This window comes from Homalodisca vitripennis, chromosome 7 (genome assembly GCF_021130785.1).
Source record: "Homalodisca vitripennis isolate AUS2020 chromosome 7, UT_GWSS_2.1, whole genome shotgun sequence".
Classification (NCBI taxonomy): Eukaryota; Metazoa; Arthropoda; class Insecta; order Hemiptera; family Cicadellidae; genus Homalodisca; species Homalodisca vitripennis.
Window position 1 is genome coordinate 121521163 of NC_060213.1, and position 15287 is coordinate 121536449.

The following is a 15287-nucleotide window of genomic DNA, read 5'->3' on the forward strand; positions in this document are numbered from 1 at the left end:
GCCTTTTTAATCTCAACGATCTACAAACAAAGGTAACATAACCAAAACAATAATTATCTGTAACAACTCATATTATTTTAAAATGTGCCGGCCTATTTATAGAGATTTCTAAACTTAATAGCCTTGTAAAATAGAATAAAAAGTAAACATTTCTTTTCCATACTTATGTCAAATAAACCTTTACTTACCCATTACTTACCCCATGTTTTAAGTTGAGTTTTCCCATTCACTGTCAGCTAATTTGGATTCACTGGTTTACAGGATGTAGAAAATAAAACCACAACTAATCAAAAAGTAAAAAATAATTTATTAACAATTTTTAAGTTTTTAAATTGAGCTGTTAGATATATTAAATCCTCCACCCATGAATCTAGTTTTTAAAGGCAATGGAGGTAATTCTTCCTTCCCCTTTTCCTCCAGAGCGTTGGCACTTTTTGATGGCTTTATGCAAGAAATCGTCTTATCCACTGGCTTTCCCTTTAACTTCTCGATTAGCTTTTTCTGAAAACCCATTTTTACATTACTTACAGTTAAAAACATGTATACAAATAATGCTATAAGTATCATTTGTTTTGTTGACCTGAAAGAAAATTAATAAAGTACGAGACATATCAATGCAAGCTTGGGTTGTGGCGCAGTGTTGCCAACTGTAATGGAAGTATGATTAGTGAATGGATAATCGATTGAATTCAACAATCGAGCGACCATTACTGCTCATCTACCTTCCTGAATCCTCTACCTTCACGATTTTAATTAACGCTTTTACACAGAACTTGAGAAAAAATAATAAAATAAAAACATTCGGAATAATCGAACACCAAAAAAACAAAACGGATGTAAACAACCGGAACGAAGCGAGACACCATCGTGTTGCCTTATACAGTGAATCAGCTGATATGACAATGTGGCAACACTGCAGGGTGAGGGGGGAGTGGGGTGTGGTAACTTTCCATAACATCAGACTTGCAATTATATGTCACGTATTATAACTCCATTTAGTGTATTAATGAAATGGTATTTATATTTTTAAAACACTTATTTTCTTTACAACTTGATGAATTTTCTATAGAAACCTTTTTTAGGTATGTAAAGCCATTTCATATTCAATTTTAAAACAAAGTTTTATAATATGTCAAATTTAAAAAATCAATGGCACACAATACACCAACTAACTATTGAACTAGACGCAACTTTAGTGGCATATTGGCTAAAGAATATTATTACAAATCATTCTTTACACATTTAGACTTTGCCAAAGAAAATTTGGCAAAGCCTAAATGTTTGGCAAAGAAAGGTTTGAGTTCAAGACCTTTTTTACTTATTAGAATTATGTAATGAATTAAATACTTCTTAGAATTAAATACTTTGAAGTTGTTTTTGTATTTAAAATGATAGCAAACAATCAGAATTGAGCCAGGCATTATTTTTCAATTCAAACAATAACAATTGAACCTCCTCTATTGTAACAATTCATGTAAACAATTTAAATAGTATTTTCACCTGTTCATAGAACTTTTCCTTCCAAGATAAGATCTCATTGTTAGTTTTCTCCAGTTCCATTTTCAACTCATTAACTTGCTCCATCCTCATTTGCAGGTCCCCGAGTAGATACTGGAAAAACATAATGGCTATTATAAGCGAGGTCAGAAAGCGAAATTGTTTCGGGGAAGCTACACTTAAACTATTTTGGAAAACATCAAAAATTGATTTGATCTAGCTCGAGTGATCACATTCACTCTAGCATCATTGTTAAAGTCTCGTCTTATCAAAACAGGATCTCAGATTTGAATCCTGCTTCAGATGAGAATTAGTTTAAATTAGTAACATATTGTTCTTACTCAGCTTTTATTATTATTTTGGTTGTTGCATATTAATTGTATTATTTATTGACACAAACAATGTACTCTGTGTTCAAGAATAAAGACTTCTAATTTTGGTTAGCATACCCCACAAAAAAAAAATTCCAGTAACCAAAATGGAAAAAGCCAAATAAATTCAAGATAACAATAACAGCAGGGGTGCACCAATGATGATGAACAGGATGGTCTGCCCCCCCCCCCCACCCAAGAGCATTTTGTTTCAAAATAATCTATTGCCTAACAGTATTTTTTTTCAGCTAAAAAATTATGTCAGAACTTTGAAATCAGTCATAATAAAATATAACATTAATATCTATTTTACTTTGTAAAATATACGGCATTACACATATAATAATTCAATTTTGTTCAAAACACTAAAAATTTTACCATCTTGCAACAACATATTTAATTACAGTACACTTGTATCTATCTTGTATAAACATTTGGTATAAACAATTGTATATGTAGAAACCCAGAAATACATGAACTAAATTTTAATATAACTTACGTAATTGTAGCGTATTAGGTAGTATGTGGTCGATTTACAAACTCGGATATCTACACTTTTTGATCCGAGAGTAGACATCAAGATTCAGCCTTGGTCTTGATTTATGATTTAAACTATTTTGTACAATATTTTGTTAATGTTATGATCACATTTTGTTTTAGTTAAATATACTTCATTTATAAACTGTATTTGTTGAGATTATTACAAAAATTCTTGTAATAGTCCTGTTCTTGAATTTGGGTATAAATGTTGGTCTGGTGGTTACTGGTTAGTGGTGCACCCAGAAATCTCCTCTGGGGGTGTCCGGACCATTGAGAGAAATCTTGAGCATGGAAACCCTGATGTCAATAGAGGGCCTTCCCCCAAGAAAATTTTGAAATATTAGGTTCTAGAATCGTAATTTTATAGTACTTCTGAACTAATAAAAGGAGGACAAAGATCAGGTCAGAGTGTATAGTTTACAGTAAAACCACTCTACCGCCAATCACCAGCAAGCTTAAGTTAAGTAATATAATAACAATTTATTACAACAATTTTAAGTCAACGAGTATACATTAGATGTTATGTAACATGTAAATAGACTGGTTGAGAGATAAACAGTACTAGTCAGAAAAGAAAAATAATTACCTAAAACACTTATAAGGAACAACTATACAAATTTAGTTATATAAAGAAAATTTATTGAAAGATTACACAACAAAGGCAAATATCTATGGTAAAAATTTCTTGATTTAACTGTTAAATGATCAATAATGAGAGAAACCTAATTCCCTCTGATGGGATCATAAGCATTAACAATTCTCCTATGGTACTGACCTTGACTTTCTTCTCCGACTGAGTGAGCCGCTGCTTGCAGCTCTCTGCTCTCTCCCTCTCGGGCTGCTGGTGCTGGTATCGGGCCAACATCTGGTCGAGGTGAGCGTGCCTACGCTCGAGGTCCACACATTTTTGCTCCGCCTCCACCAGTGCGGTCGCCTGATCCAGGATCCGCCTCTGCTGCACCTTCACTTTGTGCAGTAGCTCGTACTTGGACGGGTCCGATCCCTGCAAGAGTCATAAGTCATATTGATTTGCTTTCCTCTTCAGGAAAACCAGTATTTTACGTCACAAATAGGTTCTCGTAGCAAACACAGCAGTTACAGAATTTGCTGGTTAGCTTTGATTAATAGAGACTTATTGCTGAACGTCAACTTTGCATTTCCAGAAGCTTTTTAGCATTGAAAATGCATCATTTCATCCAGCCTAAATGCTTAGCTATTCGGTTTAAAAGAGTAACAAAACAAGGTTATAATGAAAATGCCATGATTGAATCACAAATAGCATGTTTTTTAAATTTTTTTGGCAGAGTTGACATTAAAAATTAAAGCAGAAAAACCAAAGAAATACCACTTGTTACAAACAACGTAAAGTAAAAATTGTACGAAAATTCAGCCAAATTGTAACGGACGAGACGGGACTTGGGAATTAGATAATCAGAACACTAGTTGGCCGCAAAAATCTGATTTTAATTTAACCTTTCACATTAATAATTATTACAATACTATTCACATTCCCTAAACTGTACTTTTAAAATATATTAATAATTCATCAGCGAAACAGTAGGTTAAAAAAATTTAGATTTTAGAGGGAAGGGCAAACACGGAGCGACGCGTTACGTGCGAGTACCGGCGATCAACTCACCCCACGCACGTACTTTTTCGCTACAAATTTTTATTAAAAATGGCGGACTAGACTCCGTACGGTGCTGCTCCCAAACGATTTACTTGGGCGTAACAGAGTCTAGAAACTTGGCCAGACACAGGCTGGAGTCAGCAGGATCAGCAAATTCCTCAGCCAGCTGCAGCTAAAGCTGCCACGGGTATCGGGCTACTTCTGCTTAACAACTCAGTTGAGATCAACTAGAATATTCCGAGCAACTATTACTTGGACTTATATCTTACTAAATAAATATATAATAATCACTGTTCCTTATTTCCTTTTAATAATTTAGGTGACGGTAGATATTTTGTAAGTAATAGTACTTACATTTTACTGTTGAATCGTTGGTTGGTAATACTACAATATAAATACTGTAGTACTTCACTGGTCAATAATAATATTGACCTCACAGTGTCAAATGGTCAGGGGCTTTCTTAATGGGCCGTCACACACCCCTCACCCTTAGACCATGCTGTCCTCAGCATGAGGTAACATAAAACGGTAAGTCCAATGTTCTACAGGTGTCCCTTGTTTTTTTGTTTTTTGTTTTTTTTAATTGATTCAGGAATTTGTTTCAGCTAATCTCAACTGGTATTTAGATATTGAAATAGAAAAAAAGAAAAAAAAATGTTGGATGTCCTTATCTGGACTCTCTTTCGAAGTTAAATTTGTACTAACATATCTTGCTAAAAATCGATGGAAACTTGCAAACATACTTCGCTCGGGTGTGCCTCTCCCTTCACAGAAAGTCAATAAAACAAAAGCTTCATTAATTCAAAAATAAACTTCAAAATTCAAGGTTGACTAACATACTCAGCAATAACAAATTTCGTTTCAGGAAACGAAATAAAATTTAACATAAATAATTAAAGTAACATGGTTGTTGAATAGTGACATCTATAATTAATACGCTCACAACAAGAAAGACACTCTAACACTAGGCAACCAAACATGTTTTTAAACAACAACCCTTAGTGACACAACAACTATTTGCGGGATTATGGAGAAGGAGGAGATTGTTAATTTTAGTTTCCTACCCCTTTTTTTTTCTTTTTTTTTCCACCACAGTGGATTGTTAAGGTCCAATTATTACAAAAAAGGTATTTAAGTGTGTCGATTAGGAAATTTTAACCGCTACTTGCCCAGTATAGGTGAAGCCGCATGGGCTTTCACTCGGGGCCGCCGTAGGTCAGTCACCCCTTTAAAATTGAAACAGTTGTTAAGTCACAAGGTCTTACTACTAAAACGAGAATACATTTTAAGTTAAAAAATACCAATATACAAATTGACATATACACTGCCAGTAATAGCCAAAACGAGGCAACTAAAATCCTTACAACAGAACCTAAAGTCGTTGGCATTGCCATACACCTAGTAGTGCCAAACAGTGTTCACTTGATATTTTCTTAATCTAGCATTTTGAAAACTAAATTTAGAGGCATGCATACGATTAACATAGCAACACATTAAAACAGCAAGTAGGCCTACTATTTAGTTCACTTGAACAGCAAAAATTCACGAATTACAACCTATAGTTTCCTTAAACAATCATCTATATACTATTGGCGTTTGAGTATTATTCGTGAGCTAGTTTAAAATAATATTAAAAGTGCTTGCGTAACATTTTGGTAGGGCTGGCAACGGTACAGCAGTTGTCTTGCTGATGGGGCCCGGGAGATCCCACAGCAAGGCATTCACCACAGTCTTAATTGCTGTGTGCTCATCATGTATTAATAATTTATTTTCTTTAGGCATCCACAGTCCAGTATTGGGAAGCGATGGGAATGGGTATAAGGGGAAGGGGGTGCCGGCTTTACCTTTCTGTGGACACCAGATATCACTCATTGGATATTGATCATAATATTAATTTATGAAAAATTCTCCCTTACCAGCCTCCAACGAAACCCTACGACTACTCGTTACACATTAATAATACAACGTTAAATTTTTACAATGTTACAAATTTATACTATGACGAAACATGGCAAAATCTTGTTACTTACTAACTAAACCCCTGTAAATGGTCCCAATATTAGAAAAATTCGATTTTCCTGTTCAAGGCCTATGATAAGTGCACCATGGGTCGACCCTTGTAAGTTCACACGGAGACACATCAATCTCGAAAACACTGTCGAAAGTTCCTCATTCAGGTTGAGCTCAAACACAATATTAGAATTCACTTACGTTCGTAGGATCCTCATACGTCTGACACATACGTAACGGCTAGTACACACCAAGCTTGGATTTCGGTTATGCGATAATACCAGATCCTCCTGGCACACACTCTCGTTCTGGTTGGTTACTCTCTCTAACGGTCTGCTCATCTGGGACAATCGACTTCCCAAGGTCTCTGAGTTCCGCATCGGTCCGGGTAGCTTCGGGGTGTCGTCGGTTACCTCTCAGGCTGGCACGGAGCAGATTGGCAACTCGTACTCGATATCTCAAACAGATAAAAACAACAATTAATAACACAGTAATCGTAGATCCACTCAATATGACCTGCTTAACTATACGATGCTTAAAACGATTGACTCTGAGGTGCTGGAAAGTACTCTCTAAAGAATACTCCTTTACGCTTAGAGTGCCAAGTTGGTCATCCAATGCTTGGAGGACCTTCAAAGTATCATTCACGTCCTGATTCAACAGTTCGGTTTCTTCTTTACTATATATCCCATCTATTTCAGGAAAAGTTATCTTTCCAAAATCGCTCGAGTGCCAGGAGCTGCCGAAGTATCGGGCAGGCATCCTGTACCCGTCTGCAATCAGGTCACATCGATCCCGATTCGGAATTTCACCCACCCCTTTCAGAATGGTTGTACTAACGTTTAGACCAGCATCCCGTCTAAAGCAATTCAATACTACTTTGGCTTCACCCGAGGTAGTATAGATCCATCGGGTTGGAGTTCTAATTAGGACTGGGGATTTCAGGCCGGATATCAACTTTCTAGTGCACAACGTAATTTTCTCTTTCAGCAAAAGTTCAATTGGACAATTTGGTCGTTGGTGTACATTACATAATACTTCCGACAGAGGACACACTGTTAAAGGGCCGAAACTACACTCACTTCGGTAATGGTCAGATGAATAAACGGTATAGGTTTGTCTGTCCTTGCTAACTATTAATTTTTGGTCGTCTACTTCCCACTTCACCCATCTTTTCAGAGAAGGGTCAAAAACAGGATAAGTTATTACATTGAAAACTTCATACACTTGGTTATCATTTTTCAATGGGAGCTTAATGAGTACTCTAAGCTGTGTTTCCGTAGCATACGATTTGATTATTGCAAATTTATAGAAGCTATGGAGGTTTTCTAACTTAACGTCTAAGAATAATTTTGCAGGTGGTGGTATAACCTGTTTTACAGATTTCAGGACCTCTAGGAACTGATGAGGGGGTAATAGGTTGCTAGTCATCCTATTTGCAGCCAAGTCCTCTACAGCTTGGTGAAGTTGATTCATTCTTTGTACAGCAAGGTTAATGGCATCTTTAATTTCTGACAAGGCACAACTTAATTTTAAGTATTGGAAAAGAGTATTAAACAAACTTGAGAAAACGGATTCTGTTCTGGAGTTTTGAGCCATGTTGTCATGCATCACTTGGTGATACGCTTTCAAGATGTAAATCATTTTATTTATTACCCTCGAATGGTTTAAAATTTCTGAGTGCATGTTATCTAAGACAGTTAATTGATCTGTCGTGTCGTGATACATTTCGTCATTCCTTATATTGGCCTCATCTATCTTACTATTCATAACTTCCAAATCGCTATCGATTACAGTTCCAAACAAGAATTTTAGTACATGACCACCGGCATCAAACAGACCGCGCTTCTTTTGGGTACGCGGCAGCAGAGTGACCAAGTCACTCGTTTTGCCAACGTAGTCGGTCACCATCTTTTGTAGTCCATAATATTCGTATCTGAAACTGGTTTCAAGGTCATGCACTATGGTATGTAAGCTGTTGTTTTGCGAGAGAAGATTTTGGAAAAACTCATCATACTGACCTCTTACCTTTACCAAGATTATACTTAGATTTCTGTTTTCCTCTTCCACTCCTGTCAGGTTGTACTGGAGCACCACAGTCCAGTAGCTGTCTGTAAGTAAAACGTCCCCTTCTTTCTCGAATATGACACCCTGGTGGAAGCAGAGGACACCTTCCAGGATCAACAAAACGCCTAAAAGGCCTACAACAGAACATCTATGATTTCATGTGACACGATCAAATTCGATATCCACCTTTTCCCAGGCTATGTAGCGAGCACTACTCCCCAACTATTCCAAAGCTCTTCAAAAGTCTAACAAAGTCACCCCATCTCGCGGGTTCTTTCTTACTCCGTTTTGGGCGTCCGATACTTGCAGGCCCGGCTACTGCTACCGGGGCTTGGGTTTCAATCGTCACCCTTTACATCTCCGTTTAAGTTCTGCAGACCACTATCATCTACCTCTTCATCACTGGAACTATTCTCGTTTTGCTTTTTCTTTCTGCGCGGTCGAAGGACGCGGACGTTCCTTATAAGGTTTGATACGGTTCACGTGCACGACGACCTCTCGCTTTCGTATTCGAAGAACAACATTTAGAGGTGATACCACTCTAACTATGGGATATGGTCCTTTCCATAGTTTTGATAATTTCTTTACACGATGCCGTCCTATACTGGGTACATGCAATAATACAAACTGCCCTTCGCGGAATTCGGTTGATTTAGCTTTCTTATCATACTGACTTTCATTACGGCCTCGGGCTCTGGCTTTAAGCACTGCAGTTTCCTTGTAAGCTTCCTGTAGTTTCTCCCGGAGTGCTTCGATATGATTGTCATATATATCTGTCTCATCCGTAATCTTCAGATCCGCTTCCATAGGAACCTCCATTTTCCGACCAAAGATTAACTCATACGGAGAATACCCAGTACTCTCATGAGATTGGGAGTTATAGGCCATGGTGACATAAGGCAAGTATTCATCCCAATTGGTCTGGTTCCGGTTAACAAAATGACTCAACATTCTCATCACAGTGGAATGGACCCGCTCCAGTCTGCCATTACTCTGAGGATGAAAACCAGTAGTTTGGATTTTTCGAACGTGCAGAAATTTGCATAAGTCTTTAATTAAGCCGGATGTAAAGTTAGCTCCTTGATCGGTAACTAAGGCCTTTGGCACGCCAAACTTGGTTATCACCCTCTGCACTAGTGCTCGAGCAACACTTTCGGTGGTCTGATCTGGCAGTGGAACAAACTCACAGTATCTGGAAAAGTGATCCATAACACTGAGAATATAAACGTTGCGGGATTCGCTAATGGGCAGAGGACCAACTATATCTGCCGCTATCACTTCGAAGGGCTCCTGGGGTTCGTTGAAGACGTCACCCAGGGGCGCTTTCGCTTTACCGTAATTCGTTCGTTGGTTACAGCTACGACATGTCCTGACGTAATTCATAACGTCTCTTTCCATACCTCTCCACCAGAACTTCTGTTTCACCCGGTCTAGTGTTTTTGCCACTGCGGCGTGTCCAGCTGTGGGCAAATCATGATTGATCCTAATTATCTCCTGGACTAAGGAAGTTGGTACTACAATTTTCTTTTCACCCGAGCTCAAACGGTACAGGACCTTCTCCGGGCTCATCCGGAAGTTCTTGGCTTGTCTCAGACCCTGAACTACGGGATCTTCGCGTTGACGTGTTCTAATTAACTCAAGGTCAACGACAGGGAGCACTTCCTGTTTAACCGCTCGCACTGCGCGACTTAGCCCATCCGCGTTAGTGTGTTTTTTTCCGGCTTTATGTTCTACTACCGTGAAATCAAACTCAGCTAGTCGCAACGACCATCTCATCAGCCTACTGCTAGGGTCCTTCAGCGACATCATCCACTTTAGAGCGGAGTGATCGGTGATTACTTTGAAAGGACGCCCCAACAAGTAGCATCTGAAATATTTTGTACTCCAGACTAGACTAAGTAATTCGCGCTCGGTTGTCGAGTAGTTCTTCTCGGCTGGGAATAATGTTCTAGAACAGTACGCTACGGGGTGTTCCCGGCCATCCATCTCCTGTGAGAGGACTGCTCCTAAGGCAACAGTACTCGCGTCTGTCGCTAATATGAACGGCTTGGTAAAGTCAGGGTATATCAACACAGGGGCAGATATTAGTTTTGTCTTTTAAGAGATCAAAAGCCTCCTGACATTCTGGTGTCCACACAAATTCGCTATCCTGTTTGGTCAACTCGAATAGTGGACGTCCAATGGTGGCAAAACCGTCAATGAAAACGCCGATAATAGCCAGCCAAACCTAGGAAAGAGCGCACGTCCTTCACCGTAGTGGGCACAGGGAAGTCCCTTACAGCCGATACCTTTCCAGGATCTGGTTCAAACACCTTTCTTAGTGATTACATGACCAAGATAGCTGACTTCATTGACCACAAAATTACATTTACTAAGTTGTACTGTCAGGTTCACATTTTGTAATTTCGATAGCACTTCACGAAGGGCTTCCAGGTGTGAAGGCAAGTCCCTGGAAAACAAAATTATGTCATCCAAGTAGACAAGGCATTTCTCACCTTTCAAGCCCATTAACACTGAGTCCATTAGTCTTTGGAAAGTGGCCGGAGCCGTGTTTAGTCCAAATGGCATACGCTGATACTCATAATGTCCGCCGGGGACATTGAATGCTGTTTTTGGTCGGCTATCTTCGTCAACTCGAATCTGGTGATACCCAGACCGGAGATCTAACGTCGTGAACATCTGGCACCCGCCAAGTGAGTCAAGTGTTTCTGTGATGTTCGGGAGGGGGTACACGTCAGGGGTGGTCACCGCATTAAGTCCTCTGTAGTCGACACAAAACCTTAATTTAGGGGTACCGTCGGGAGATTTCTTAGGCACAAGTACTACAGGCGATGCCCACTCGCTCTGACTAGGAACAATGATACCTTTGTTTAGTTGATCTTTAACTAATTCGTCAAGTGTGGCCTTCTGATGGTATGGTACGCGATACGCTTTTTTGTAAATAGGGGCTGCATTCCCGGTTCGTATGACATGTGTCACTGCCGAAGTACAACCCAGAGGTTGGTCTTCACTGTGAGCAAGAACATTTTTGAATCCCATGAGAGTGGACTTCACAAGGTCTCGCTCGTGACTTGGCAGATGCCTAAGCTTCTCGTCCAAGCACGCCTCTAAGTCGGACTCGTCAGAACGACTCACCATGCCTACTCTTGCCTGTGGCCTTTTGTAGCTATGAAGTGCTATGTCGCGCACAACAGTGGCCAATTTCACTTTACCCTGTTGGTTCAGATGCAACCCGTGCTTTGTGTACATGTTATGGCTTAATTTTCCTTTGAGGTCTAGAAATTCAATCCTACCCTGTTGAATTTTATCTCTATTTTTAGCTAAATTTTGAATGATGGATTTAAGAATTCCGTTGGCATCTCCAAGTTCGGATTTGAGGTCTTGATCATAGCGGTCAAATATCGACAGAACAGTTACTCTCGCTTTCCACTTCACCGGAAAATTTTCAAATGCTTGTTTCAGGGTTAACGGGTAAGGCGCACACTTGTCAACATCGTTTGTTCCCCCTATCAAGATCACCGTGTCGTTCTCGGTCAATGTATCAATAGTACTACCAAATTTCGAGGTTACTTGTTTTAGTTTTCCATTGGGCATGAAAAAGACTTCTACATCAAAATTTCTAGGTAGTCTTTCGGATAGTATTTCCTGGAGTCCACGACCATGACTGTCTGCTAAAACTAGTAGTTTTTGTCGCACAGGATTTCCTCCCTCCACTGGGTCGAAATCTCTGTCGAGCGTTCCTAACTTCAAGTTCTTGGGTAGAGTTAACTCCTCAGCACTTGCGTTTACGGTCTTGACCCAACAGCGGTTTTCTTTTACCTTTGTCAGGGTTCGAGCAAGATAAACACCGTGCATGATAAAGTCAGGGGGTTCAATCACCACGTCCTTTCCCTCTAAGTCGTCGGAACCGGTGGCACATCGGTTAGTCTTCACTTGGATAATCTTTTCACACCGGGGCGGAATTTTCACATCGCTACAGCAGTACACATAGCGTTGCTGTTTTGGAGGTGCACAGCTAGCTGAGGGACGGTTAGGATCCGGCACGGCCTCCCCTTTCTTTATCCGATTTAACCAAATGTCTCCACCATACAACCGAAGTAGACCATGTTCAACATTTATTTCTCCGTTTCCTTTGCCCAAAATATCGCAACCAAGTACGGCTAGGTATCCCTTAGGGAGGTTCCCAACCACAAAATTTCCTACCACTTCAACGCCCGGTTTCATTTTTAAAGTCAACTCTTGTCGCCCGTAAGTTTTCAATGTCCTACCAGAAATACCTTTCAAAATTACGTCTGGTTTGGTGAGCTCAGCGGATGAGGCTCCTCTTTTTACGAGGGAAACCTGCGCTCCAGTGTCAATTAGGACCTTTCCCTCTGCATCTTCTATCTTACCGATGGCTACAAGTTCATCTACCACATCTCGAATCTCGGGGACAGTCCTGACCTGCTTCTCAGTAGTGCAGTTTCTTACGAGTCGTACACATATTTAGGTTCACCTTAGTAGGTAGCTGCGAAACAGCTTCCTTTAATTCCGGGGCTTCGTGTCGGTGGATCCACTTACCCCGCTCCCGTTTCCCGAATGAGGTCTTTTAGAGTCTAGTCGAAACTCTACAATCTTTCTGTATGTGGCCTGCCTTGTTGCAACGCCAGCACGTTATTCGACTAGAGCGCTCCTCTCTTTTATTCCTGCAGTCCCGAGAGATGTGGCCTTTCATATGGCAATTAAAACATGTAATATCTGAGGTATTGGCTGCCTGGAACACCTTGCGTTCAGGCGTGGGACGGGCATTGCCCCGAGTCGGCCCGCGAGGAGGAGGAGGATATGCTAAGTCTGGTTCGAGTACACCCACGTTAGACGCTACCGCACGCGTGGTGATGGACCTCAAGCGTCCCGCTTCTGCCTTTCTACCCATCACTCTCAGTTGTTCAAGAGAGGTAACATCGAAAAGAGCAAGCCGGTCTTGCAGCTGGGGATGTAAGTTATGCAATATTTGCCTAAGCTTTACTTCTTCCACTACGGGTGTTGACAAGCGACTGTACAACCCCTCCATCGCAGCGATAAATAAGTCAATGGGTTCCGTTTCGGCTTGGACTCGATTGAATATCTCTTGCTGTAGGTATATGTCATGGTCAGGATGTTGGAAGACCAGTTCCATATCCCTACACAGCTGTTCCCAGTTTCTGAGACGGCCTATCGTAGATCGATACCACGTTAGGGCAGGTCCCGTGAACAAATCCACTGCCGAATCAAACAGTTCGGTTGTGGTGACCCCTCGAGCTCTGCGCAGTTCTTCTGCTCTCTGCAGAAACGCCCCTACGCTCTGTGATTGGCCGTCAAATTGTAAGCCCCATTTATACACAGGCACTCCTCTACTATGTGCGGATGACGTTAAGTTAAAATTTTGTTGCGGTGTGATCGCGATGGTTGAATCTATTTGTCGAGCAAGTGCACCGACAGTGATGTGGCTTGTTGCCTCTGGAGGCGAGTGCACATCCGCATTTTTGGGCCGCGGGGTCTGCTCGGCTGCTGAATTTTCAGCTTCGGCGTTTGCCGCGTCTTTCTTGGCTTCGGCCGCGTCACACAGTTCTTTGGTCTTATCCATTAACACCTCATGACGTTTTGCGATACTTTTGTCACCCAATGCGCCTATTGGTATACGTCCCGCCCTTAAATAGTTATGCCACATCCTGGCTTGAAGACGCTGACCTTCAGTGTCTGTATAGTCCCCCTCATATTCATTCGCGGAGGCAGCCAATGACTTATATTTATCTTCACAGGCCTTCAGTTCCTCATCTACATTTAAGGAAGCTAAGACAGCCTGATCAATAGGCGTACCTGCCTTAACACACTTCGTCAGCCGTTTTCTTAAATCCTCAGCCGTACCGGAAGTAGGCTGTCCTCGGATTTTCAATTCATATTGATTCTCTTCCTTTTTCAAGAGATACGCGTTCATAGTGTATGCCAATACTAAATTCCAAAGGGGAAATGAAAATTCCATACACTAACTCAACTCTTCAAATAATTTCAAAAATTGTCACGTTCAATTAATCAATTAATTTTTTTTTTAATTACTCGTCATTAAATCATACCCTCACGCAATATCTCTTCAAATGTCTAACTAATCATCACAGTTATACGCCTAAGTCCACGTAGCGTTTAATATTTTTAATTTAAAAGTCGATAAATTTAGTTCCTGATTTATGAATAAACTTTTTAGTCAATAACAAGTTTTAATATTGAATTAGTCACTAAGCTATTCCTCACACCGCCATAGGCACCCTACCGTAATCAGTAAAGTCCAAAAATTTCGACTAAGTCCTTAGCTCAAAATATCGAATTAAATCCCGAAATTATCATAGAATAGCTAGTTATCACTTATTGAATCGGTAACCGTTCAATTCTAATTTTGCTTTGATTCTACTACTTATGTTGTAAGTTCATACTATCAATCAATAATAATAATAAAATAATCAATAATTAGTTAATTTTTATAGTATGTCAAATGCGCTGGCGTCTTTTGACCTGACATGGAAAATTAGCCACAATGCGACTCTATATTTTTCAGAGTCGATGTCTCAAGTTATTATTATTCTATTTATTTTAATTTGACATTAAATTCAATCAATCAATTATAATTAATTATCAGCCATTTTCAATGACGCCCAGACGGCTTCCAACGCACTTTAACACACTAGGTATGGTTATTCTAATATTAGTTTATACTAATACTAGGTTAGTTTAAAAGCTTCTATTGTATGTTAAACAGGTTAAGTTATAATTAGAATACTGTTAACTAAGAATAAGTAGCAGTTAACGTGGACTGTTAGGCTTCACTGCCTTTATGATAGCCTGAACTGATGCCTAGATCAATGCATCACTATTAAATTTAAATACGTCTTCCAAATATGCTTTAATTTAAATCGATAATATATTACCAGATTATTTTCAAATTTCAACTAATTGATTAATATCTGTGCCCTTCCTCTAAAAATATACAAAATAAATTTTGAATAGAAGAACTATTAATTAATCTGCTAGCTGATTATTATTGCTAGCTTAGGTTAAGCGTAATAGATTATTTTTACTTACTGGAATCGCTGATGATCCGCAGTCCCATCTCCACAGGGTTTCTCAGCTCCGTAGGACTCGCAGAAACGTGGAAACAATTCAAT

The 15287-nt window shown here is 39.8% G+C and overlaps 1 protein-coding gene across 1 annotated transcript in view; it reads right to left on the bottom strand.

The window, feature by feature from the left end:
• Positions 1-287: 287 nt before the first annotated feature.
• The window catches only part of LOC124366866 (cilia- and flagella-associated protein 58-like), a 109788-nt gene continuing 94788 nt past the window's right edge, over positions 288-15287 (bottom strand). The window contains exons 9-11 of the mRNA XM_046823467.1: positions 3184-3411; positions 1501-1611; positions 288-501 (exon numbers count right to left, since the gene is read on the bottom strand). Coding sequence (XP_046679423.1) covers positions 328-501; positions 1501-1611; positions 3184-3411 — 513 coding nt within the window. The 3' untranslated portion in view covers positions 288-327. The remainder of the gene's footprint in view (positions 502-1500; positions 1612-3183; positions 3412-15287) is intronic.